A 23,652-nucleotide genomic window follows, 5' to 3' on the forward strand; every position below is an offset into this window, starting at 1 on the left:
TATATATAAATAAAAATACTTTAAAATATATTTGTAATAATGACAATTACAACGATACTGAATGAACACTTATTTTAACTTGATTTAATACATAGACTATTTATTTAGTCTCAAATAAATAATGAAACATGCTCAATTTGGTTTAAATAATGCAAAAACAGTGTTGGAGAAGAAAGTAAAAGTGCAATATGTGCCATGTAAAAAAGCTAACGTTTAAGTTCCTTGCTCAGAACATATGAAACATATTCCCAGTTAAGAAGTTTTAGGTTGTAGTTATAGGAATTATGACGCGTCAACTATTTCTCTCTATACCATTTGTATGTCATATACCTTTGACTATTGGATATTCTAATAGGCACTTTAGTATTGCCAGCCTAATCTCAGGAGTTAATAGGCTTGAAGTCATAAACAGCGCTGTGATTCAAGCATTGCTAAGAGCTGCTGGCAAACGCAGTAAAGTTTGAATGAATGCTTACGAGCCTGCTGCTGCCTACCACCACTCAATCAAATCATAGACTTAATTATAATATAATAAACACAGAAATACAAGCCTTTGGTCATTAATAAGGTCAAATCTGGAAACTATAATTTAGAAAACAAAACGTTTATTATTTCAGTGAAATACGCAACCGTTCGGTATTTTATCTAACGGGTGGCATCCCTAAGTCTAAATATTGCTGTTACATTGTACAACCTTCAATGTTATGTCATATTTATGTAAAATTCTGGCAGATTAGTCCGATTATGATTTTTCAATGCCGATACAGATTGGAGGACCAAAAAAAGCCGATACCGATCTATCTACACACACACACACACACAAATCGGAAGTTTACATACACTTAGGTTGGAGTCATTAAAACTCCCTTTTCAACCACTCCACAAATTTCTTGTCACAAGCTATGGTTTTGGCAAGTCGGTTAGGACAATTATTTTTTTTTTGTTTACAGACAGATTATTTCACTTAATCACAATTCCAGTGGGTCAGAAGTTTATACACTAAATTGACTGCGCCTTTAAACAGCTTGGAAAATTCCATCATGGTTATAGAAGCTTCTGGTAGGCTAATTGACATCATTTGAGTCAATTGGAGGTGTACCCGTGGATGTATTTCAAGGTCTACCTTCCAAAATCAGTGCCTCTTTGCTTGACATCTTATGAAAATCAAAAGAAATCAGCCAAGACCTCAGCCAAGACCTCAAAAATTGTAGACCTCAACAAGTCTGGTTCATCCTTGGGAGCTATTTCCAAACTCCTGAAGGTACCACGTTCATCTGCACAAACAATAGTACGCAAGTATAAACACCATGGGACCACGCAGCCTTCATACCGCTCAGGAAGGAGACGCGTTCCGTCTCCTAGAGATGAACGTACTTTGGTGCGAAAAGTGCAAATCAATCCCAGAAAAGCAAAGGACCTTGTGAAGAAATGGGTACAAAAGTATCTATATCCACAGTAAAACAAGTCCTACATAGACATAACCTGAAAGGCCACTCAGCAAGGAAGAAGCTACTCCTCCAAAATGGCCATAAAAAACCCAGACTACGGTTTGCAACTGCACATGGGGACAAAGACAGTATTTTTTGGAGAAATGTCCTCTGGTCTGATGAATCAAAAATATAATTATTTGGCCATAATGACCATCGTTATGTTTGGAGGAAAAAGGGGAATGCTTGCAAGCCGAAGAACACCATCCCAACCGTGAAGCACGGGGGTGGAAGCATCATGTTGCGGGGATGCTTTGCTGCAGGAGGGACTGGAGCACTTCACAAAATAGATGGCATCCTGAGGAAGGAAAATTATGTGGATATATTGAAGCAACATCTCAAGACATCAGTCAGGAAGTTAAAGCTTGGTCGCAAATGGCTCTTCCAAATGGACAATGACCCCAAACATACTTCCAAAGTTGTGGCAAAATGTCTTAAGGACAAAGTCAAGGTATTGGAGTGGCCATCACAAAGCCCTGACCTCAATCTTATAGAAAATCTGTGGGCAGAACTGAAAAAGCATGTGCGAGTAAGGAGGCCTACAAGCCTGACTCAGTTACACCAGCTCTGTCAGAAGGAATGGGTCAGAATTCACCCAACTTATTGTGGGAAGCTTGTGGAAGGCTACCCGAAACGTTTGACCTAAGATAAACAATTAAAAGGCAATGCTACCAAATACTAATTGAGTGTATGTAAACCTCTGACCCACTGGGAATGTGATCAAAGAAATAAAAGCTGAAATAAATCACTCTACTATTATTCTGACATTTCACATTCTTAAAAATAAAGACTGACCTAAGACAGGGAATTTTTACTAGGATTAAATGTCAGGAATTGTGAAAAAACTGAGTTTAAATATTTGGCTAAGGTGTATGTAAACTTCCAACTTCAAATGTATATAAAAAATTAAAAACTGTACATAAATAAAAATCTAGTCTCAAATAATGAAACAATTAAATATTGAAACAAAAACAAAAAAAAGTGTTGAAGAAAGTAGAAGTGCAATATGTGCCATGTAAAAAAGCTAACGTTTAAGTTCCTTGCTCAGAACATGAGAACATATGAAAGCTGGTGGTTCCTTCTAACATGAGTCTTCAATACAAGTCTTATATGAGTCTTCAATCCCAGGTAAGAAGTTTTAGGTTGTAGTGCAGAAACCAGAGCTTGTCTGCATGTTCCCCTGTCAGTCTGCTCTTCCGCTTATCATAAATGATTCCCACCTCACTGAACACTCTCGCTTAGGACCGAAGAAGGTGGGGGACAGAGAAACTTCTTTGCCAGTGGAACGAGTGATTGAAGTCTGTCCTCATTCTGCTTCCACCAGTCCAAAGGCAAGCCTCTTTTTCTGTCAATGACAGGCTCTCTGTGAGGTAACACTCACACTCAATTTCAAAACTGCACTTCAGACCTGCCCGCTTGGCTTCCAAGCACCGACACACTGGGGATGATGCATGCTGCTGTAGAGTTGGAGTGGCTCATCTCCACTGTCACCTGCTCCATAGGTACCAGAGTCTCAATTAGGTTAGAGACAATGTCCCACTGTGCAGCAGACTAACTGCTGATGTGTCCGTATTCACCTGCATACACATTCAGTGCACGCCTCTGTTCAAACATCCTCCGCAACATGTGTTGTGTTGAGTTCCAGCGAGTTTGAACTGCTGATGGATGATGCTGTGTTTGGGAAGGCCCAAGCTCTTCCTGAATGGCCCTCAGCCTATGTTGGCCAGTACAGAGTGGTCAAAGTGAGATGCACAGCTCTCCAACATGACAATAATGTCTAGCACAGCTCTCTGACTGGATAGTCCATCATTGATTACAAGCTGTATGTTGTGTGCACTGCAGCTGAATTCTGGAAGCTCTGCCTGGTTGTCAGTGGCAATCTCAATAATTGCTTCATACATCTTCTTGGCCCTTGGGTCTTTGTCCTGACATTCTGCCTTTTTATTAAAAAGTTGTAAGATTGTAGCCTGCAATGTCTATCACCTTTTCCTTGTGAAGAATTTGCATTTTCTTTTTCATCATTGCTTCCTTATGGGCTTTTGGATGGGTGTTCTTAAGGAGAGGTATATCTCTAATTCCACGTATAACAGTTGTATTTTCATCAACATTTATAATGAGTATTTCTGTAAATAGATGTGGCTCTCTGCACAATCACCGTATCTTTTAGAACTACTGAACGTAACGCGCCAATGTAAAATTACATTTTTTGATATAAATATGCACTTTTAGCGAACAAAACATACATGAGTGTCATCTGATGAAGATCAAAGCAGCTAACCGATTGCTGCAGCTGTACACAGCCTATCGGTAAATAGCCCACCCAATTTACCTACCTCATCCCCATACTGTTTATATTTATTTACTTTTCTGCTCTTTTGCACACCAGTATCTCTACCTGTACATGACCATCTGATCATTTATCACTCCAGTGTTAATCTGCTAAATTGTGATTATTCGCCTACCTCCTCATGCCTTTTGCACACAATGTATATAGACTTTTTTTCTCTACTGTGTTATTGACTTGTTAATTGTTTACTCCATGTGTAACTGTTGTCTGTTCACACTGCTATGCTTTATCTTGGCCAGGTCGCAGTTGTAAATGAGAACTTGTTCTCAACTAGCCTACCTGGTTAAATAAAGGTGAAATAAAATTTAAAAAATAAAGGTTAGAGATTAATTTTACCTCTATTTGTGCTTTTTGTGACTCCTCTCTTTGGCTGGAAAAATGGCTGTGTTCTTCTGTGAGTTGGTGATGACCAAACAATATTTTGTGGTGCTTTCTCTGTAAAGCATTTTTGAAATCAGACACTGTGGCTGGATTAACGAGAATTTTATCTTTAAAATGGTGTAAAATACTTGTATGCTTGAGGAATTTTAATTATGAGATTTTTGTTTTTAAATTTGGCGCCCTGCACTTTCACTGGGTGTTGGCGGGGTGGGACGCTACCGTCCCACATGTCCCAGAGAGGTTAAGCCTGCACGAAACACAGACCTTATTTGAAGTAGATCAAGACATTCTCTATGGAAGACATAAACGGTAGAATAAAGGAACCCCTTTCAAGTTCAGCCGCAAGTTATTACAGGAATTATGACACGTCGACTATTTCTCTCTATACCATTTCTATTTCATATACCTTTGACTATTGGATGTTCATATAGGCACTTTAGTATTGCCAGCCTAAACTCGGGAGTTGATAGGCTTGAAGTCATAAACAGCGCTGTGCCTTAAACATTGCGAAGAGCTGCTGGCAAACGCAGTAAAGTGCTGTTTGAATGAATGCTTACGAGCCTGCTGCTGCCTACAACCGCTCAGTCAGACTGCTCTATCAAATATCAAATCAGACTTAATTATAATAAACACAGAAATACGAGCCTTAGGTCATTAATATGGTCAAATCCGGAAACTGTCATTTCGAAAACAAAACGTCTATTCTTTCAGAGAAATACAAAACCATTCCGTACTTTAATGGAACGGGTGGCAGCCCTAAGTCTAAATATTGTTGTTACATTGCACAACCTTCAATGTTATGTCATAATTATGTACAATTCTAGCAAATTAATTACTTTCTATGCTGACTCTGCTTGCACATACCCTGACTCTGCTTGCACATACCCTGACTCTGCTTGCACTGAACACAAGAGAAGTCACAATTTCCCTAGTTAATATTGCCTGCTAACGTGAATTTCATTTGACCTAAGGCTCAGGTTTTAAAAAAATATATACTTGTGTATTGATTTTAAGAAAGGTATTGATGTTTATGGTTAGGTATATTGGTGCAACGATTGTGCTTTATTCACGAATGCGCACTTGGTTAAATCCTCACCCGTTTGGCAAAGTTGAAGTAGGCTGTGATTCGATGATAAATTAACAGGCACCGCCTTGATTATATGCAACGCAGGACAAGCTAGTTAACTAGTAATATCAACCATGTGTAGTTAACTAGTGATTCCTTAAGATTCGTTGTTTTTTATAAAATAAGTTTAATGCTAGCTAGCAACTTACCTTACAAGGTCCTTTTGATGCTGCACTCGCGTAACATGTAACAGCCTGTCACGCAGTCTCCTCGTGGATTGCAATGTAAACGGCCATAATCGGCATCCAAAAATGCAGACTGTTATGATTTTTTTTATTTATTTTTTTATATAAAATCGGTCAACCTCTAGTAGGCATGTTGTGTAAATCAAAAGATTACAAACCCCCAAAAAATCCATTTTAATTCCAGGTTGTTTGGCAACAAAATAGGAAAAATGCCAAGGGGGGGTGAATACTTTTGCAAGACACTGTAGGCCCATTTAAATGTTGTCTGGCCTGCCGTTCCAAATAAAATAGAATATTTTTTGCTCATGTATTTTTTTTAAAAAGTTGCTAGGTGTAGGCAAGGCCATTAGCAAATATGTATAAAGTTGATTTGAGTAAAACACATAGGGTATGTCTATATATATATATATATATATATTTTTTAATTGCTATTGGTCAAAAGAACATCTTGGTCAACCAAGATGTTATTTAGTCGGGGACAGCCCTACACTCGTGTCCCTGTCGCATGCTCTTTCTGCTCCAAGCTACTTCTAGAAGAAAAATCCACTGTGCCCTTTTGTTGCCTAATGGCCTCAGAGTAGCACCCATCTGACACCAGTGAATTACTGCTGCACTGTTTGTGTACGTGCGTGTGAGTATGTGCGTGTGAGTATGCACGTGCTTGCATTCCGTATGCGTGCCCTCAGAAGTGCACATCTGACAGCAGTTGCGTTACTGCTACAGTGCAGATGGTGTCAAGTGTCTGGGTGCCTCAGTCTGAATGGCTCATCTGATAGCCTTTTGGTACTGTCGAGATGTAATAAAGGCTGGTGGAATGTTACAGCCTCTGGGCAGGGACACAGCGTGCATGAAAAACTGTTAGGAGGAGCCAAAGTGTCTGTGGTGGGGGGTGTCTTGACTCTAAGCATAAAGGCACTGCAGCAGGAGCCAGATTGCAAGAGGTGATTTAGTGACCTTTGACAACCCCCCCCCCCCCATAGCACCAGGACTATTGTAACAGGCAGGAGGACTCCATTGTGTGGGGTGACACGTGGCCTGGAAGGCCCATACAGCTAAATAGCCTGGACACAGCTGGCTGGGGAGGCAGCGCAGCACACTTGGGACACGTCCCAAATGGCACACCATTCCCTTAATAGTGCATAACTTATGGGCCCTGGTCAAAAGTAGTGCCTTACATAGGGAATGGGGTGCCATTTGGAACGATCCCTTGCTCACAATGCCTATTGCCCTCAACAACCAAATAGGATTGAATGATTGTTCAGCTAGGAGGGGGCCGGGAGGGATTGGCTGGATTTTTTTTGCAGGAGCATCAAGCTCTCAGCAAAAATGTGTCATTCTTGTACAATTGACAAGGAGGATTTTTTCTTTTTAGTGAGGACAACTTGAGTCACTTTTACAAGAAAGCATGTGCCTGTTGCCCACTTTTCAATGTAGTGAGGAATAATGACAGAATAGCTCCATCGGATGCATTGGCTCACTATGGTTCACACAACCACACCTGAAAGTGATAATGCCACACTCCACTCAAAAACTCAGTGGTTTCAGATAAGATCCATTACCATGTCAGAACATATGCTCCAGCTATGGAAAGACTGAAAGGTGCATCTGAGTTCCTTTTTTAATTCTATGCAAGTGTTACGCAATTACCATTCTTGTGTTGAATGCATCGGTGTCTCTAGCTCCTCAACAACATTCTCTGTAACACCAGTAGGATGACAGCAGAATATCTGCCACTAAACCAGAAGAAAAATAGAACAAAACAGGCCAAACCGGACCCCACCCTGCTCAGAAAACAGTGTGAATGTGTGACTGACGCCACCCAGATAGCAACAGTGGACTAGGGCTGGGCGGTATACCGTATTTTACTATATATACACCAGGGGGGCGGCAGGGTAGCCTGGTGGTTAGAGAGTTGGACTAGTAACCGAAAGGTTGCAAGTTCAAATCCCTGAGCTGTCGTTCTGCCCCTGAACAGTTAACCCACTGTTCCTAGGCCGTCATTGAAAATAAGAATTTGTTCTTAACTGACTTGCCTAGTTAAATAAAGGTAAAATAAAATAGATGCAGGGACCAGTTTGGGTTTTTACTTTACCTTCTATAACTTTATTTGAATGTTTGGTTTGTTAAATGTGATACACTGTGTGTAACACCCATTTGTATAGTTGACTCCGCTACTTGAGTCATCACTCTCTCCCACCCTCTCCCCCACTCAAGGATCACCACTCAAGGATCGCATTTGTTGTTGCTTGACTACGAGACACTTGCGTTCAGTCTGCTTGGTCAATGCAGCACATCAAATCAAATCAAATTTTATTTGTCACATACACATGGTTAGCAGATGTTAATGCGAGTGTAGCGAAATGCTTGTGCTTCTAGTTCCGACAATGCAGTAATAACAAGTAATCTAACTAACAATTCCAAAACTACTGTCTTGTACACAGTGTAAGGGGATAAAGAATATGTACATAAGGATATATGAATGAGTGATGGTACAGAGCAGCATAGGCAAGATACAGTAGATGGTATCGAGTACAGTATGTACAAATGAGATGAGTATGTAAACAAAGTGGCATAGTTTAAAGTGGCTAGTGATACATGTATTACATAAGGATACAGTCGATGATATAGAGTACAGTATATACGTATGCATATGAGATGAATAATGTAGGGTAAGTAACATTATATAAGGTAGCATTGTTTAAAGTGGCTAGTGATATATTTACATCATTTCCCATCAATTCCCATTATTAAAGTGGCTGGAGTTGAGTCAGTGTCAGTGTGTTGGCAGCAGCCACTCAGTGTTAGTGGTGGCTGTTTAACAGTCTGATGGCCTTGAGATAGAAGCTGTTTTTCAGTCTCTCGGTCCCAGCTTTGATGCACCTGTACTGACCTCGCCTTCTGGATGATAGCGGGGTGAACAGGCAGTGGCTCGGGTGGTTGATGTCCTTGATGATCTTTATGGCCTTCCTGTGGCATCGGGTGGTGGTGTCCTGGAGGGCAGGTAGTTTGCCCCCGGTGATGCGTTGTGCAGACCTCACTACCCTCTGGAGAGCCTTACGGTTGAGGGCGGTGCAGTTGCCGTACCAGGCGGTGATACAGCCCGCCAGGATGCTCTCGATTGTGCATCTGTAGAAGTTAGTGAGTGCTTTTGGTGACAAGCCGAATTTCTTCAGCCTCCTGAGGTTGAAGAGGCGCTGCTGCGCCTTCTTCACGATGCTGTCTGTGTGAGTGGACCAATTCAGTTTGTCTGTGATGTGTATGCCGAGGAACTTAAAACTTGCTACCCTCTCCACTACTGTTCCATCGATGTGGATAGGGGGGTGTTCCCTCTGCTGTTTCCTGAAGTCCACAATCATCTCCTTAGTTTTGTTGACGTTGAGTGTGAGGTTATTTTCCTGACACCACACTCCGAGGGCCCTCACCTCCTCCCTGTAGGCCGTCTCGTCGTTGTTGGTAATCAAGCCTACCACTGTTGTGTCGTCCGCAAACTTGATGATTGAGTTGGAGGCGTGCGTGGCCACGCAGTCGTGGGTGAACAGGGAGTACAGGAGAGGGATCAGAACGCACCCTTGTGGGGCCCCAGTGTTGAGGATCAGCGGGGAGGAGATGTTGTTGCCTACCCTCACCACCTGGGGTCAGGAAGTCCAGTACCCAGTTGCACAGGGCGGGGTCGAGACCCAGGGTCTCGAGCTTGATGACGAGCTTGGAGGGTACTATGGTGTTGAATGCCGAGCTGTAGTCGATGAACAGCATTCTCACATAGGTATTCCTCTTGTCCAGATGGGTTAGGGCAGGTTGAGATTGCATCGTCTGTGGACCTATTTGGGCGGTAAGCAAATTGGAGTGGGTCTAGGGTGTCAGGTAGGGTGGAGGTGATATGGTCCTTGACTAGTCTCTCAAAGCACTTCATGATGACGGATGTGAGTGCTACGGGGCGGTAGTCGTTTAGCTCAGTTACCTTAGCTTTCTTGGGAACAGGAACAATGGTGGCCCTCTTGAAGCATGTGGGAACAGCAGACTGGTATAGGGATTGATTGAATATGTCCGTAAACACACCGGCCAGCTGGTCTGCGCATGCTCTGAGGGCGCGGCTGGGGATGCCGTCTGGGCCTGCAGCCTTGCGAGGGTTAACACGTTTAAATGTCTTACTCACCTCGGCTGCAGTGAAGGAGAGACCGCATGTTTTCGTTGCAGGCCGTGTCAGTGGCACTGTATAGTCCTCAAAGCGGGCAAAAAAGTTATTTTGTCTGCCTGGGAGCAAGACATCCTGGTCCGTGACTGGGCTGGATTTCTTCCTGTAGTCCGTGATTGACTGTAGACCCTGCCACATGCCTCTTGTGTCTGAGCCGTTGAATTGAGATTCTACTTTGTCTCTGTACTGGCGCTTAGCTTGTTTGATAGCCTTGCGGAGGGAATAGCTGCACTGTTTGTATTCGGTCATGTTACCAGACACCTTGCCCTGATTAAAAGCAGTGGTTCGCGCATTCGGTTTCACACGAATGCTGCCATCAATCCACGGTTTCTGGTTAGGGAATGTTTTAATCGTTGCTATGGGAACGACATCTTCAATGCACGTTCTAATGAACTCGCACACCGAATCAGCGTATTCGTCAATGTTGTTATCTGACGCAATACGAAACATCTCCCAGTCCACGTGATGGAAGCAGTCTTGGAGTGTGGAGTCAGCTTGGTCGGACCAGCGTTGGACAGACCTCAGCGTGGGAGCCTCTTGCTTTAGTTTCTGTCTGTAGGCAGGGATCAACAAAATGGAGTCGTGGTTAGCTTTTCCGAAAGGGGGGCGGGGCAGGGCCTTATATGCGTCGCGGAAGTTAGAGTAACAATGATCCAAGGTCTTTCCACCCCTGGTTGCGCAATCGATATGCTGATAAAATTTAGGGAGTCTTGTTTTCAGATTAGCCTTGTTAAAATCCCCAGCTACAATGAATGCAGCCTCCGGATAAATCGTTTCCAGTTTGCAGAGAGTTAAATAAAGTTCGTTCAGAGCCATCGATGTGTCTGCTTGGGGGGGATATATACGGCTGTGATTATAATCAAAGAGAATTCTCTTGGTAGAATATGCGGTCTACATTTGATTGTGAGGAATTCTAAATCAGGTGAACAGAAGGATTTGAGTTCCTGTATGTTTCTTTCATCACACCATGTCACGTTGGCCATGAGGCATACGCCCCCGCCCCTCTTCTTACCAGAAAGATGTTTGTTTCTGTCAGCGCGATGCGTGGAGAAACCCGTTGGCTGCACCGCTTCGGATAGAGTCTCTCCAGTGAGCCATGTTTCAGTGAAGCAAAGGACGTTACAATCTCTGATGTCCCTCTGGAATGCTACCCTTGCTCGGATTTCATCAACCTTGTTGTCAAGAGACTGGACATTGGCAAGAAGAATGCTAGGGAGTGGTGCACGGTGTGCCCGTCTCCGGAGTCTGACCAGAAGACCGCCTCGTTTCCCTCTCTTTCGGAGTCGTTTTTTTGGGTCGCTGCATAGGATCCACTCCGTTGTCCTGTTTGTAAGGCAGAACACAGGATCCGCTTCGCGAAAAACATATTATTGGTCGTACTGATGGTGAGTTGACGCTGATCTTATATTCAGTAGTTCTTCTCGACTGTATGTAATGAAACCTAAGATGACCTGGGGTACTAATGTAAGAAATAACACGTAAAAAAACAAAAAACTGCATAGTTTCCTAGGAACGCGAAGCGAGGCGGCCATCTCTGTCGGCGCCGGAGTCTGGATTGGAATGCCCTAACAATGTTTCAGATCCATGGGAGTACAGAGGGTCTAACCCCGAGAATCATGTCTAACCCCGACAATCATGTCTAACCCCGACACCCGACAATCATGTCTAACCCCGAGAATCATGTCTAACCCCGAGAATCATGTCTAACCCCGAGAATCATGTCTAACTCCGAGAATCATGTCTAACCCCGAGAATCATGTCTAACCCCGAGAATCATGTCTATCCCCGACAATCATGTTTAACCCCGACAATCATGTCTAACCCCGAGAATCATGTCTAACCCCGACAATCATGTCTAACCCCGACACCCGACAATCATGTCTAACCCCGAGAATCATGTCTAACCCCGAGAATCATGTCTAACCCCGAATCCTGTCTTCATCATAAGGGAGGTTTCTGAGTCAAAGGTGAACAAGGTGATTAGCTCACTAAAGAACTCTAAAGCCAAAGATGTGTTTGGGATGGACTCTACCTTTCTTAAAAACTACAAAGAGTCACTCATTGGCCCCATTACTAAGGTCACCAACACATCTATTGGTCTCGGTGTGTTTCCAAGGGTATGGAAGTCGGCCATAATAATGGCCATCTTTAAATCAGGCGACCCTGCTGACGTGAGTAACTACATGCCCATTAGTATACTACCTGTGGTGTCAAAGGTTGTTGAAAAGTGTGTAGCAGAACAACTGATTGCCCACCTCAACAACAGCCCCTTCACATTACACTCCATGCAGTTTGGCTTCAGAGCGAAACACTCCACAGAAACGGCCAACTGCTTTCTTCTGGAAAATGTGAAGTCCAAGATGGACAAAGGGGGTGTTGTGGGGGCTGTGTTTCTGGACCTAAGGAAGGCTTTTGATACTGTTAACCATGAGATTCTCATCACAAAATTGTCCAAGTTCAACTTTTCCCCTGATGCCTTGAGATGGATGAAATCATACCTTGAAGGCAGAACTCAGTGTGTCAGAGTGAGCAATGAGCTGTCGCCCACTCGTAGCTATGATGTGGGCGTGCCCCAAGGGTCAATACTGGGGCCCCTCCTGTTCAGCCTGTACATTAATGATCTGCCTTCTGTCTGTACTGGGTCTGAAGTTCAAATGTATGCAGATGATACAGTGATATATGTGCATGCAAAGAGCAAACAACAAGCTGCACAAGAACTCACTACTGTAATGGTCCAGGTTACAAAGTGGCTCAGTGACTCGTGTTTGCATCTCAATGTGAAAAAAACTGTTTGCATGTTCTTCACAAAGAGGGCAACAGATGCTACTGAGCCAGATGTCTATGTGTCAGGGGAGAAGCTCCAGGTGGTATCCGATTTTAAGTACCTTGGCATCATACTTGATTCCAACCTCTCTTTTAAAAAGCATGTGAAAAAAGTAATTCAAATAACCAAATTCAACCTAGCTAATTTCCGATTTATACGAAATTGTTTGACTACAGAGGTAGCAAAACTGTACTTCGAAACTATGATACTCCCCCACTTAACATACTGCTTGACTAGTTGGGCCCAAGCTTGCTGTACAACATTAAAACCTATTCAGTCTGTCTACAAACAGGCTCTCAAAGTGCTTGATAGGAAGCCCAATAGCCATCATCATTGTCACATTCTTAGAAAGCATGAGCTCTTGAGTTGGGAAAATCATGTGCAATACACCGACGCATGTCTTGTATTCAAGATCCTTAATGGCCTGGCTCCCCCTCCACTCAATATTTTTGTTAAACAGAAAACCCAGACATATGGCAGCAGATCCACAAGGTCTGCCATGAGAGGTGACTGTATAGTTCCCCTAAGGAAAAGCACCTTTAGTAAATCTGCATTCTCTGTGAGAGCTTCCCATGTCTGGAATACACTGCCATCAGACACACATAACTGCACCACATATCACACTTTCACAAAATGCTTGAAGACATGGCTAAAGGTCAATCAGATTTGTGAACATGGTCCCTAGCTGTGTGTTGCCGCTTTCCATGTTGTCTGTAGCTTGTGAGGTGTGGAAACACTTTGTTGCTTTTATGAATTTTGTCTTGCTGCTTTTTGTTTTATGTTGCTCTGTCTGTATGCTACGTCTTGCTTGTCCTATGTTGCTCTGTATGCTATGTCTTGCTTGTCCTATGTTGCTATGTCTTGCTTGTTCTATGCTGCTATTGTCTATATTGTAATTTTTTTTAATAACCTGCCCAGGGACTGCGGTTGAAAATTAGCCGGCTGGCTAAAACCGGCACTTTTACTGAAACGTTGATTAATGTGCACTGTCCCTGTAAAAATAAAACTCAAACTCAAACTCCGACACCCGACAATCATGTCTAACCCCGACACCCGACAATCATGTCTAACCCCGACACCCGACAATCATGTCTAACCCCGACACCCGACAATCATGTCTAACCCGGAGAATCATGTCTAACCCCGACACCCGACAATCATGTCTAACCCCGACACCCGACAATCATGTCTAACCCCGACACCCGACAATCATGTCTAACCCGGAGAATCATGTCTAACCCCGACACCCGACAATCATGTCTAACCCCGACACCCGACAATCATGTCTAACCCCGACACCCGACAATCATGTCTAACCCCGACACCCGACAATCATGTCTAACCCGGAGAATCATGTCTAACCCCGACACCCGACAATCATGTCTAACCCCGACACCCGACAATCATGTCTAACCCCGACACCCGACAATCATGTCTAACCCGGAGAATCATGTCTAACCCCGACACCCGACAATCATGTCTAACCCCGACACCCGACAATCATGTCTAACCCCGACACCCGAGAATCATGTCTAACCCCGAGAATCATGTCTAACCCCGAGAATCATGTCTAACCCCGACACCCGACAATCATGTCTAACCCCGACACCCGACAATCATGTCTAACCCCGAGAATCATGTCTAACCCCGAGAATCATGTCTAACCCCGAGAATCATGTCTAACCCCGAGAATCATGTCTAACCCCGAGAATCATGTCTAACCCCGAGAATCATGTCTAACCCCGACACCCGACAATCATGTCTAACCCCGACACCCGACAATCATGTCTAACGCCGACACCCGACAATCATGTCTAACCCCGAGAATCATGTCTAACCCCGAGATCATGTCTAACCCCGAGAATCATGTCTAACCCAGAGAATCATGTCTAACCCCGAGAATCATGTCTAACCCCGAGAATCATGTCTAACCCCGACACCCGACAATCATGTCTAACCCCGAGAATCATGTCTAACCCCGAGAATCCTCTGATTGCCACATAGAACACAGAAAAGGCAGTCAAACTTACAGCTATCAAGATCCTGCAACCACAGCCTTGGCTGACGATATGATTTAGGATTTTATTAGGATCCCCATTAGCTGTTGCAAAAGCAGCAGCTACTCTTCCTGTGGTCCACACAACACATGGCATAATACAGAACAATGAAAGACAACAAGGACAGGAGAAAAAGTGGTGAGAAGCTGGCCCTCCCTGCTAAAGCCAGCCAGTACTAGCTAGGGTGCAGTGTTTCCACTGCAGTCATTTAGATTTGGCACTGTGCCATGACAAAAGTCATTGCAACAACACCAATTTGGAGATGCTAGAAGAGTCCACATTTACTTTCTCTGCAAACGAAACGAGTAATGACTAGAACAACCAGACAATCCCACAGTAGAATAGTTTATCTAGTCGGCGTGTTGTTGTGTGTTCTATGTGAGAGAAATATTCCTCTCAAGGCGCATTCCAGTTACGTGTGCCATAGGAGTGCCATAGAGAAGGGAACATGCAATCAATGCACAACAATTCTTGCAATCACAATTTTCCTAGTGCATAGGGGAGAGTGGGGCTAAATGTAACACAATTCTAGGGTTACTTGGAGTAAAACAACACCCTACCTCAACATCTTTTGGGAGGAAGTAACTTAAGTTGTGATGAGACAGATTATTATTTATTTATTTTAGCAATAGTGGCAAACAGGAAAAGTGTTGGGAGGAAAATTGTGACATGAAGTTGCTTCAGTGAGAACTACAGGCAGGGAATGTGTTACTCAAAGTTACTATAACTGTGTTTATGCACATTTTTTGGGACATCAAATTCATTAATAGGATGCTAACTATTTAAAGGATCACATTTGAGATATTGCTATAGGGTAATTGCAGGGTAGGTTAAATGCAGATAGGCTGAAGCATGGGGTTGCCTACTTTTTTTTTTATAGCCACTATACTGCATCAGTTGGGCTACAGGTGATAATGCTTAATGCTAATAGCATACCTGATAATATGGACCATATATAGGATATATGCATGGTCTAATATGTTAAATAATTTGACCAATATGTTATTGGGATCATTTATGGAGGTGGAAATAATATTTTAAATGGCGTCAGCATAAATCTATTTTCAGTCCTTTTGGAGTAAAATGTCCTTTTAAAAAGACACCAGAACTGAGCTTCTCAGTCCTTCAACAAAAATTCTACAACCTTTCCAGAGGAAACACTGCTAAGGCGTAATGTAAACAGACAATCATGTAATGATTATGGCCTGAATAACCTTAGGACACTTCCTTCCTGAATCACATGGTGTGGCATGATGCGCACCAGTCTTTTCCAAGCCTGCAAAGGCAAGTGCAGCAGCTGTTTATTAGAGACAGAGAGAGAGAAAAACAAAAACACTAAGTGTCAGATGTCTTTAAGAGTGCTATGATGAGAGCTTTGTAGCCTTGTATCCCTGAAGCAGTGATGGAGCCTGAAGGGCAGTGATGGTCTGTAGGCTGGGAATGCTTGGGGGGGGGCTGAGTGTTCCATCCACAGTGTTGCATTAACGAGTTCCAGCCAAGGGCTCCTCCTGCTCTGGGCCATGAGATGATTATCATCTTCTCTACACAGCACTATCCTGAAATCCATGGAATGCTTGTGGGAGAATGCCTGAATGCTACTGGGCCAGCCAGAATCCCAAACAGCATTGACAAAAGATTTCCATCCTGTCCTTCCCTGCAATGGTTGGCAGCAGCAATGAATAGTTAGTGAGTGAATTGTGTATGCATTTTTAACCAGGCTTGCAAATGATGTGGTCTTGCACAGTCCGGGACAGGGATGTTGGGATAATGGGATGTTCCATTAGCCGTTACAGGTTAGGTAATGTTTGGCGTAGCACAGAGAATTTTACATACCTTAACTTGGTGATACTTCCTCAATTCCTGACTTAGAAGACAACCAATTTCTTAAAAAATGTTTACTTTAAAAAAAAATGAAACCTTTATTTATTTAACTAGGCAAGTCAGTTAAGAACAAATTATTATTTACAATGACAGCCTACCGGGGCAGTGGGTTAACTGCCTTGTTCAGGGGCAGAACAACATATTTGTATCTTGTCAGCTCGGGGATTCAATCCCGCAACCTTTTGGTTACTGGCCCCAACGCTCTAACCACTAGGCTACCTGCCGACCCAAATGTCAAAGTCTAGCTGCAGGAAGTTCGTTTGAATTCTGAAAAATGCTCTGTTAATAAATTAAACCAATTTTATGCTCATGAAATAATCCAGCAATGTGTTCGCCGCCATCTTCTCTCATTGAGACATGTGGGTGTCCAGTCCACCCCAATGTGCTGCATGTCATGATGACACTCAGCTGTCTCGATCAATGAGAAAATACTTAAAAAATGGACGGTAATGGCAGTGTACACATTGTTGGGGAAGTATGGACAGAGTTGGTCTAAAATTCTCTGATACGCCAAACAGTAGCCATCTAATACCATCCATCAGCCAGCTGGAACAGAATAAAGGTCTGACTAGGCAATATTTTTAATAGCTAGGGACAGGGGTGACCTTAACTCCAGCTGACAGACAGTGGCCCAACCATGTGCGTTGTTTGTCTCTGTTCAGCATAGGGGCTTGTATCCAACATGGCATCCTATATAGTGCACTACTTTTGGCCAGGGCCCATAGGAAATAGGGTGCCATTTCCTCATTAGGGACACAGATTTGTTGGAACATGTAACTAAGATTGACAGCATGACATCATCGCTCAAATCACAAGCCCACTGCAATCGCAGTTCCAGCCCTATGGGCCCTGGTCAGAAGTAGTGCACTACTTCGAGAACAGGGTGCCATTGGGTTATGGTCAGAGGTAGTGTACTAAGGGGGAAAAGGGTGCTGTGTAGGAGGGTGCTGTGTATTTTATTTGTGTCCTAACACGAGTTAGGACACAAATAAAATGAGCAGTGCACAAACTGATTCCTGGGAGAGAGGAACTTCAAGCTCCCCAGTCCCCACTCATATGCTGCATAACTATGGTTAAGTCCCAAATAACACCCTAACCCCTACATAGTGCACTATTTTTTACCGTCACCAGGTCAAAAGTATTGCACTACATAAAGAGCCATTTGGGACGCACTCTATATGCAGTGATTTCAACAGTCTGTGCCATCCCGCCAGCTACTTAAACTAATTGTCATGCCATTTTCAGCTTGACAATGAGAGAAATGGAGTTGGAAAGAGTGCAAACAAATGTGGAACGAGGCTAGTCTGACACAGCAGCAGTACAGTGACTCTACATCAAGACAAGTCTGTGTGCTTGCAAAGAAGACTTGGATTGAAAACACAGTCACCCGGAATGAGCAAAGTGATGACACAGACCATAATCAAGAACCACAATTGAAAGCAATGAACACGATTCAATTCAGTACGCCATGCAGTGTAGGCCAGGCACTGTTGCATGCTTGTAGGCCGCCATTGTAGATAATTATTTGTTATTAACTGACTTGTCTAGTTAAATAAAGGTTCAATAAAAATTACATTTAAAATGCTTCGAGGGAGGGAGGATTCAATAAAAATTACATTTAAAATGCTTCGAGGGAGGGAGGAGGGGAGAGAGACATAACATTGGATTCCAGAGAATGTGTCACCGGGAGCAAACAAGCGCTATGACGTCGTGTGGGGTCAGAAAGGACGTACATAGAAGGAAAAACATTAAACAGCATGCATTCCACTGGCATGAAAAACAGCTAGAAACAATCTGCAGTGAATGACATATCACTAGTAGTGTGATGCTGCCGCAATCTAAACTAATACACAATCATTGAAAATAAAATTTAAAAAAATAAAAAACTGTTCTGTGAGCCTTCATTATAAAGTTGCTTTATAGAATCTAGAAATATATCATTTAGCAGATTCTAGAACCATTATAATTTAACTCAGAGGGCATTTCCCAATGGATTCCAGAGCATACACAGAGTGTATATACAGTCCCTGACTAATAACAAATGGCATGTGAAAAGCTTCAAAGATGCTCTAGTAGAAAACACGTGAACATTCTCTACCCGAACAAAGAGCAGGCATCATTGGATATACTGCAATACTAGTCCCATTCGCTCAAGCTGGGAACCAATATTTTCCCCTGATGCTTGCACTGTGTACATGACGAATAATCATAGACAACTGCATGCACGAAATTCCTGGCTGGGTAAACAAATAATAAGGGGGGGGGGGGGGTAAATGGCCAATGTAGCACTGCTAAGGGCTGTTCCCTAGCACGACACAACGCAGAGTGCCTGGACATAGCCGTTAGTCGTGGTATTATTGGCCAAATATCACAAGCCCCCCCCCCCCCCCCCCCCCGTGCCTTATTGTTATTATAAAACAGGTTACCAACGTAATTACAGCAGTAAAAATAAATGTTTTGTCATACCCGTGGAATATGGTCTGATATACCACGGCTGTCAGCCAATCAGCATCCAGGGCTCAAACCACCAAGTATATACTTTAGCATATAATACACATTTGCAATCAATCTAAGCAATGAGTGGGCTATTTTAGCTAGTAATCTGTTTCACAAAAAGGTGTTGTGACTTGCAACAAACATTTGCATTTTTGTAATTTAACAGAAGCCATTAGCCGTACTTCTTCGTACTGGTCCCCGATGGGAATCGAACCCACAACCCTGGCGTTGCAAGCCCCATGCTCTACCAACTGAGCCACACCGCACAGCTACGTGCTTTTCTTTCTGAGAACTGTTTCCATTCCTAGGAAAACTAAATCAGACATTTCAAAACATGAGTTGTTTCCCCATCAACTTCCTCTGTCCAAGAAGTCATAGAAAAAGACAGCATATCAGCCCAGCCACTGAATACTTACTTGAACCGGTCACCAGCAAAGTTAGCCAACTAGTTGTGACGTACAGCCTAGGTAACTGCCTCGCTGACAGGCTAAAGTTAGCTAGCTAACGTTGGTTAACAAATCAAGAAAATGAGTGCAACATTTCAACTCGTGTTTCAAATACAGTTCTATTGAGATGTTGTGCATACATCTAGAAAGTGCTACCACAATCCTGATGAAAACCGATACCAAACTTTGCAAGGATGAAGTAATTTGCCACTTCGACAAAACTGTGAACAATAAACAACGAAGCGCTAAAGCAACGTTAGCCACATAGCTAGTTGACTAGCCTAGCAAACTAGCTAGCTGCCTTTTGATGTTGCAAATCCAATGTGAAGTGAAAATAGTTACCACTTTCAAAAGGCAAGCATTTCCTCCATCCTCCAGAAATTCCACAACAAATATAAACACTGTGCAAAGTGATACTTCAGAGAATAGATTTATCTCCTAAAAACTTTGCAACTTCAAAGCTGCAAAAATGTTTCAACTGTACGCGGCTCACTTTGTGACAGTAGGTGGTTTCCTATAGATGCGCAAGCGCGCCAATTGACCCGCTTGGGTTGTCACGTTCAGCTCACAATGTGGCAGCTAGCTAAAACCCCGGCTGTGTAGTTTCTTTATTTTCACGAAATCGCACTGATTATTCGCCTACCTGCTAGGTTCGCTATTATCCGGAGGCTCCATAGTAGGTCGAGAAATCCTCGGTTCTAGTGGTGCATGGGACCATCCATGACAATAACAGTTTAAACGCTGTTTGCACGTTTTCTTTTTGCAAGAGCTGGTCGAAAAGGCGTCTTTCTGCGAAGTTGTTTTTATCCCCCTGCAGAGTTGCAGCTCCCGGGGTTGTGCGCTGTCGCCATCTTTCCAGCAGTCATTGAGGAGAGCTACGGCCAATGACTGTATATATGGCTACGGCAACTCGTACAGTTCATCCGTTCACCGCCTAGTAATATAGCCAAATGGTGTGACAAGTATGATGTGGTTATAATGCATTATAAAACTTGCCATAAGCATGTATCGAATTCTGTCCCCTTACAATGTAATTATAAAGGATCATGCATGCTTATAACGAGCATCAATGCATTATTTGTTGGCTTTCTCGACTAAAGTGTTACCAGGGCCAGACTACCTAATTTTCTATCTTGTTATAAAGTTAATTTTATATCACACAAAAGACAATCGTTTCAACTGTCAGAATTACATTGTTTAAAATACTTACTTGTCCTAGATACAATTGTAGCTTACAAAAAGTGACTCATAGGAATGTTCCCTGCTCTGTGTTCTCTAAATGCTCATAAGATTCACTCTTTATACGGAATTGTCTTTAATTTATTGCAACTATTTTACATCTATTTCATTGCATTCTAGAGATTGTTGGCCTCTCCATCGCCTAAAGCACTAGAGTAATTATGGTTGTATTTGATCAAATAAAACCATAAGAAGGAACAGTGAAGAAGACACAGTGAAGCGTTGGTAAATACTCAATGCATTACTGGGAGTTTATATATGGAGCAACATTTCTTCTTCATACAGTGAACAACAAATGTCCCCTTCAAAAGGATGTGGTCTGTTGGGGGTGGCTAGTCATTTTTGTTGAGCACAGAAAGGACTGTATAGTTTATATATGGAGCTCATTCATGTGGACATTTTGTCTGTTTGACAGAAAATTGCATAGTTACATAGAATAACTAGAGTACCCTTACACGGTGTGCGTGTGTGTGTGTGCGTGCGTGCGTGTAAATTTGCTTCAAACCTACCATCTAGTTCAATAACAGGGGTAGGCTACATTTCCTTCAACCACAGGTAAGTGTCTCAATGATAAACACGTCATCATAAACATATTTTAACATGTATATAAATCAATACATACACAATAATAAACGTAAGCAAAGTGGACTTCTAAAATGAGATCAAATCAATCAATAACAGTGTGCACCTCTGGCCAAGGGCACCCTTTGACCAAACGGGGGGAAACAGCTGATTGAACCAGGAAGTATACTATGAGTCTGAGATATTAGTTTGTCACAGAAACAGATGGGCTAAACCTTAAAGAATCTCTGGTTGAACAATGAAGTACTTTTAATTAACTTACAATCAGTTCCCAATAATTGTTTGTATGTAGGCCTCCTTAACAAGATTTAATGGCGTGCCAGATTTATAAAACAACAGGGAAATGCGTACTGCCTGAACAAACGGTATGTGTGTGTGTCTGCGCACTTGGCTACTGTATGTTTGACTGTGTATATTCTATGGTAATGTCTGTCATCGATTCAATTTGCCCGTGCATTCAAGCAGATAATCATCATTGGTCACCGCCTTTCAAAGTGTGTTGCATTATGGGAATACAAAATGTCCAATTTGCGCCTACATGTCAACTGCATGAACTTTACAACAACCATGTGATCAAGTTCATGAAGTTTCGACTGAAGTCGACTTTTCTGCAGTTGCTCCTCATCGGCAGCCATCATCTGCATTGTGGGAGGCACTAATTCTACTACAATAGGCTGTATTTAGACAGACAGGCCATTTTTTTAACATTTTTTTAGCAGTTTCCTGACTCGCAGTTCTACTTGCAACCACAAGATGGCAGGACAATATTACTATCCAAAGATAGTTTGCAGTTAGAGAGAGAAATTCCAGATTTTTTTTTACAAAAGCAGGTGAATAACACCACAAACTACTGAAAATGTCCATGGGTGTTTCTCAATAATATCTCTTTTTTCTGAAGCATGCCCTACTTCTCACAAATCTAAAAGCAACTGATTACTGGGGCCATGGGCTAGAGGGAGGTTCCATCATTTCCCTTCAACCAGTGAAGGGAAGTAAAGAAGTCCACACACAGGCAATGAAAAGCTTATTGAAGTTTGCTGGACTGTGAGCAATATAATTGTGTAACCTGCAAAGTAGATGTATCTGGTATAAAGGGTTAATAGAATATGGAGTTAGTAGATTAGCATTTGTTGCTATCACCTTTAAAACCCATGCCACACCTCAGTTCTTTCAAACAGTTACAATCTCAGTCAATCTTTCTCACTCACGTCAATCTATCGTCTCTTATTTGAAACTTACATCACTTTCTTTTCCCAATCTCTATGCAGAAATGTTTACGTAAGTACACACACACACACACACACACACACACACACACACACACACACACACACACACACACACACACACACACACACACACACACACACACACACACACACACACACACACACACACACACACACACAGCCTTCAGAGCTGTAAAACAGGGAAATAAAGTTGATGAAAATACATGGCCTCTCACTTACAGGGTTATCTATGGCCCTTGGGCATGAGAGTTCCTGGTGTGCAGTGTCACTCGTAGTCTAGTTCTGGTCCAGGGATTTAGTTTGTTTCCCGTGATTAACCATGAAGTCAATCAATGGTTGTACAGTTTATGGAAGGGAAGGCCTATCAGATGAAGCGTGAGGAAGTGAAAATAAGCCATTTACAGTTTCCTTATGGGAACAACACAGGCATTCAACACTCTTGTTCCTTTCATCTTCTTTATCGTTTATTTAACACCTGGATTTAGTGTGAATATTACAGTTCTATACCAATGGCACGATAAGTCATCCTAAAAGCCTTTCTATCTGAAAACATATTGTGAATATTACGGTGCTATAATAATGGTATGATAAGTCATCCTCTCAACACATATTTCAGCCTTTCAGATGTAGCCTGGTCCCAGATCTGTTTGTGCCGTGTAGCTAACTCCTACTGTATGGTCGTTGCCATGCAGGCTCTTTGGGTCAGTGAACATAATGGTGCTCGAGGAATAATGGAATGACCTCATTATTGTGGAGTGCTATTATCAGTTGAATAGAATCCTGTAACAATAGATGTTATGCTTTGCATGATGCTAGAGGCATGAATACTGTACACACTTAGGGCCCCAGCACAAGTGTCATCAAACAGTCCAACCAGGGACGGACTGGGTCCTGGACCAGAAATCAATCCTGTCATTTCCAACACACTGGCTCATTTCCAACACACTGGCTCATTTCCAACCGGTGGTTAGTACTCTGGCGACATCGTATGCCCGAGGGGTAGCAGGAGCAGACGTGACATTTGAGGCCCTCACACTGGTCCATTTATTTCCTTGAGGCCCCCACAACGGCTGGCCATGCCTTCCTCCTGGCTACTCCAACGTCGGCCAACATGTTTACTCCATGTGTAACTCTGTGTTGTTGTCTGTTAACACTGCTT

At 42.8% G+C, this 23,652-nt stretch overlaps 1 protein-coding gene and 1 non-coding gene across 6 annotated transcripts in view; both read right to left on the minus strand.

Moving 5' to 3' along the window:
* The window catches only part of LOC139381781 (mitogen-activated protein kinase kinase kinase 4-like), a 75,015-nt gene extending 54,719 nt beyond the window's left edge, over positions 1-20,296 (minus strand). For 3 of the 5 annotated variants that reach the window (XM_071125534.1, XM_071125535.1, XM_071125533.1), the window contains exon 1: positions 20,066-20,296. In XM_071125534.1, coding sequence (XP_070981635.1) covers positions 20,066-20,097 — 32 coding nt within the window. In that variant the 5' untranslated portion in view covers positions 20,098-20,296. Of the gene's footprint in view, positions 1-19,764; positions 19,919-20,065 lie in introns of those variants that run through there. The other 2 variants (XM_071125537.1, XM_071125536.1) reach the window with 2 other exon arrangements.
* trnaa-ugc (transfer RNA alanine (anticodon UGC)) lies at positions 19,169-19,239 on the minus strand. Its single transcript has one exon. It is a non-coding gene; the product is annotated as a tRNA-Ala (tRNA).
* Positions 20,297-23,652: the final 3,356 nt, after the last annotated feature.

Source organism: Oncorhynchus clarkii, chromosome 23 (genome assembly GCF_045791955.1).
Source record: "Oncorhynchus clarkii lewisi isolate Uvic-CL-2024 chromosome 23, UVic_Ocla_1.0, whole genome shotgun sequence".
Lineage (NCBI taxonomy): Eukaryota > Metazoa > Chordata > Actinopteri > Salmoniformes > Salmonidae > Oncorhynchus > Oncorhynchus clarkii.